The 4,248-nt window shown below is 56.5% G+C and overlaps 1 protein-coding gene across 10 annotated transcripts in view; it reads left to right on the top strand.

Annotated features, from left to right (window-relative positions):
- Nucleotides 1–1,787: 1,787 nt before the first annotated feature.
- KCTD17 (potassium channel tetramerization domain containing 17) overlaps nt 1,788–4,248 on the top strand; it is a 10,878-nt gene continuing 8,417 nt past the window's right edge. For 9 of the 10 annotated variants that reach the window (XR_003047092.1, XM_015591570.2, XM_006914474.3 and 6 more), the window contains exons 1-2: nt 1,788–2,027; nt 3,234–3,342. Coding sequence is in view for 9 of the 10 variants with exons in the window: in XM_015591570.2 (XP_015447056.1) it covers nt 1,818–2,027; nt 3,234–3,342 (319 nt within the window). In the remaining variant the exon portion in view is untranslated. Of the gene's footprint in view, nt 2,028–2,267; nt 2,404–3,233; nt 3,343–4,248 lie in introns of those variants that run through there. The other variant, XM_025048718.1, reaches the window with a different exon arrangement.

The following is a 4,248-nucleotide window of genomic DNA, read 5'->3' as shown; positions in this document are numbered from 1 at the left end:
AAGAAGCACCTGAAGTTGCTCTTCTCAGAAGCAGACAGCAGGAGGCAATGTAACGGGCAGGCATTTGAAGTCTGGCCCTCCTCCAGGGAAATCATCATCCAGAAAGCATCTAAAGAATGTTTGATTTTATCCTCTAAGTGGAAAAGACAGCAAAAACTATGACGAGTGCCAGTCCGTGGTTACAGCCAGGTCTGTCCTGGATTCCATTCTGTGTTTCGTCAAAACCTCTTGTACCCACCTATCCAAACGGACTCCCTGCCTACAACCCTTAAGTGGATAAAAAAAAAAAGTATTTCCTGCTCTGGTTTTGTTTTAGCTAACAATGGTTGAGGGCCCACTGAGAATGCTGCTGGAATGCTGCCAGGAATGCTGCTGATCTTTCAAGACCAGTTCATACTCCCCACTTCATTCTTTCACTCATTCGTTCATTCAATGTACTAAAAGCCAGAGACTATGCCAGGTGTTTTACAGACATTAAATAATTCGATCTTCACAACAATGTTCTAGGACTACTGATTCTCATGTTTCAAAGGAGAAAACTGAGACTCAGAGGAGAAGTTGCTCAAGTACTGGTGAGTTCCTGGGAACAAGATTCTAACAGCTGTGACCTAATCCCTGCCAAGAGGAAAGGTTTTATGGCAAAAACAGAGCCTTGAGTGGTAACAGAGAACCTTCCCTCACCACAAGGTCAGGTTGACCAGTGTGTGTGACATTAGGATCAATGAGGGGGGCCTCAGACCCCTCCCCTTCAATCCAGGACCAGGACTGGATTGAAGGGGAACATGGAGAAGGACAGGAAGTTAAGGAGGACAGCTTATAGTCTTCAGCCTTTGTCCCTCCTTGGTCTCAGGTGACATGAGGATCTGTCCCTCTTCCCCCATCCTGTAGTATCAGACCCAACTCCAAGTTATCTGGCTCAGAAGGAAACCCACACAACCAAGCCCTCCTCCCCGTCCTGAATCACAGATGGGAAAACTGAGACCTCTTCCCACACCTCTTCCTGCAAAGTTCAGGATGAAGATCCAGTTCTCCTGACTTCGATCCCGTGCCCTCTCCACACTTCCTCCCTGGAAATCTTTCCCAAGGAGCACTGACAACCTGCGGCAGGGGAGCAGGAAATGGGCCTTGGTGGTGGAAATGCACTTGGAACCCACCTGGGTTTGGCCCAGCCTGCCACTCACCAGCAGTGAGTCAGGAAGGTCACTCACTTGAGTCCTTATCTGTACAGTGAGTACAGTAACGGCAGCCTCACCGGGCTGCTGAGAGCTTCCGTGAATAATACGGACACACGAAGCGTCTGGAACGCGGTGCGCGCTCAGTCAACTTTAAGCCCAACTAGTTGTCCCCAAAGAACTGATGTGGAGAAAGAACCCAGCGCCCCTCCCTTCATCCCTCTCCCACACAAAGGGCAGAATGAAAGAATATTAGAAAACAGGTACAGGTAAATATGGAATTCTGGGAGAGAAACGTTTCTTTCCATATTTGCCAGCTGTTTGATAACCCAGCCTGGACAAAGGGAAATCAATACTGTGGAGAACAAATGGGAAGGTTGTTGATTTGGGGTATCACTCACTATTTTCCCAGTGACCCCGAACTTGACCTTCCCCAAACAGTCATTTGACCAACGGGCTTCTTCAAGAGACCCGGGTTTGTGGGTCTCCCAGGAAGGGCAAAGTAGGGCGGGGCTGGGGAAGGCAGATGGCTAGCACTTGGGGACCCTCCCCCTGGCCGCCCCACCGCCCGGCGGCGCGGACTACAGCTCCCAACATGCCCCGCGCGCAGTACCTGCCCGCCTCCAGCCGCCGGGAACCGGGAGGATGCAGACGCCAGGGCCAGCGATGAGGATGGAGGCCCGGGAGGCTGTGCCGCCGGCGGGGGCGGGCGGCCGCGCTGCTGGCGGCTGGAGCAAGTGGGTGCGGCTCAACGTGGGGGGCACGGTGTTCCTGACCACCCGGCAGACGCTGTGCCGGGAGCAGAAGTCCTTCCTCAGCCGCCTGTGCCAGGGCGAAGAGCTGCAGTCGGACCGGGTGAGGCCCGCGGGGTGGGCAGTGTGGGGCTAGGGGTCCTCCGTTCGCTGGAGTCGGGCTGTACGGGCTGTACGGTCTGGCCCGCCCGCCAGGCTGGGAACTCGGCTGGTTTTATTTCTAAAGAGCCGGAGGCGGGAAGAACTGGCTAGAGGATGGGGGGAGGAGGAAGTGGATCCGTGAGTGAGGAATGTGCCCATCGCCTTGGCAACGGGACAACGCCAGGCCGCGGCCATTTGGAGCTTCTGAGTTCTCCCTGGGCTCCCACCCCAGGAGGCTGGTGAATTGAATCCTACTCTCCCCCGTCCTTTGGGGCGGTGGGGACAGACAGACACTTCGGGCCTTCGTCCTTCCCAAACGGGACCTCTCACTGGGAAAGGTGTGGCTGAGGCACCTTCTTCCTGCCCTTTGGGGTGTGGGTGGCCTCGGTGTGCAGGGAGCTGGGTGGAGAAGGCCTAGGGTGCCTCTTGAACTGGAAGGGGTGCCGGCCTGGCAGGTACCAGGTCTGGGGACCATCCCGGCTCTGCTGTAAACTGTTGGGTGACCTTAGATGGGACCCTCCCCTGCTCCAGGCTCAGCCTCCTGTCTGTAACCAGAGGAGGCTGATCTGGAGATGACTTCCAAGACTCCCTCTCCCCCAGTTCCTCACCATCTGATGCTGTGACCTTGGGCAAGTCCCCTCCCCTCCTGAGTCTCCCTATTGTCTCTGTGGAGCTGAGCTGCTGCCCGCCCAGCGTCCCTGCCAAGCGTCCCTGCGGGCTGAGGGCGTCGGAGGAAAGCGGCTCCTTTGCAAACCTGCAAACGTCCCCAGAATGACTGGGGATCTGGTGCAGACACTAGGGCTGGCTTCGGGGGCACAAGCTCTGAGAGGGACAGTCACGGAGCCCTCCTTTGGGTCAGGCGCTACTGAGACCCCACTGGATGCTTCCTGGATGCTCACAGTGACCCCTAGTTGTGGGGGAGAGGAGTCAGGCTCAGAGGACAAATCACTGGCTTAGGATCACAGTCAGGAAAAAGCAGAGGCGGGATTTGAACTGAGGTGTATCTGACCCCAAGTCCCTTTTGCTCCATCATGCCACTTCATTCCAGAGAAGAACAAACTTTACGCTCGCTCTGTCTCTCCCATTGGAGGTTTTACCTGACCTGAATGAAGGGGTGGGCAGGGGAAGGCCTCGTTCTTCTCACAGTCTGTGCCCCTCCCCCCCATAGGATGAGACCGGGGCCTACCTCATCGACCGCGATCCCACCTACTTCGGGCCCATCCTGAACTTCCTCCGTCATGGCAAACTGGTGCTGGACAAGGACATGGCTGAGGAGGGTGAGTTGGTCCAGGAAGCTAGCCAGGCCCACATCCTAGCCCTGGCCTCTGCAGCCTGCCAGGCCTTCTGTGGGGGTCTAAAGCCATTTCTCCCAGCCAGGAGGGACATCTGCTTTCTTCCGTGTTCCCTGCTTCTTCTTATCCATGACAGGGCTGAATCCCAAAGCCTCCGCCCAGGCTGAGCCCAGGGGCTCTGCCAAGCTGACCGGTCTGAGCTTTCACTGGGTACTGTTGGAAAGGTGATGGAAATACACAGGCAGAGGTTAGGGGAGCTAGAGAGACAGGCAGTCTCCATGTGGGCCGGGGTGTCCTTTTTCCTGGCCTCCTGGGAAACCAGGGGTGAACAGGGTGGAGCCGGGCAGGCTTTATCTGGCATCTCAGATGCCTGGTGAGGGCTTGCAGTCAGCAGGTAGGTGGAACAGGTGCCTCTTCCCCAAATCCGGCAGCCTCTGCAGCACAGTGCTGGTTGTGGGTGGAGGCAGGGAAGGAGGGAGCCTGCTCCCCAGGGAGCTTTGACCGTCATAGGCCTGGGTGGCTAAGGCCCTATAGATGCCCACTTTGGGGCCCAGCAGATGGTGGGGAAACTATGCCTGGGGGGGGATGGCATCTTGGCAGAGCTCCAGCCAGGGGCAGGGCCTATAGTCAGTGCCAAGTCAACTCTTCACTGGGGCACAGGGTGTGGCTCTGGGTCAGTGAGCCCGGCCAGGCTAGCTTGGCTATATCACTTCTTTCTGAGCCTCCACGTGTATGTACAGTAGGGGTGGCGATCTACACCATGGAGAGCGTATCTTGTGACAATAAATGTTATGAGTCCCGGCACTTATACTCTGTGGGTGTCTAGCATAGCCCATCCCTCCTCACTGTGGCCTACGGTCCCCCTAGTGGGTCCCCAGTGGGCCAGGACTT

The sequence above is a fragment of the Pteropus alecto genome, unplaced genomic scaffold (assembly GCF_000325575.1).
Source record: "Pteropus alecto unplaced genomic scaffold, ASM32557v1 scaffold94, whole genome shotgun sequence".
In the NCBI taxonomy this organism is placed as follows: Eukaryota; Metazoa; Chordata; class Mammalia; order Chiroptera; family Pteropodidae; genus Pteropus; species Pteropus alecto.
The sequence above is the reverse complement of the archived record's forward strand: the minus strand, read 5'-3'. Positions and strand labels throughout refer to the sequence as shown.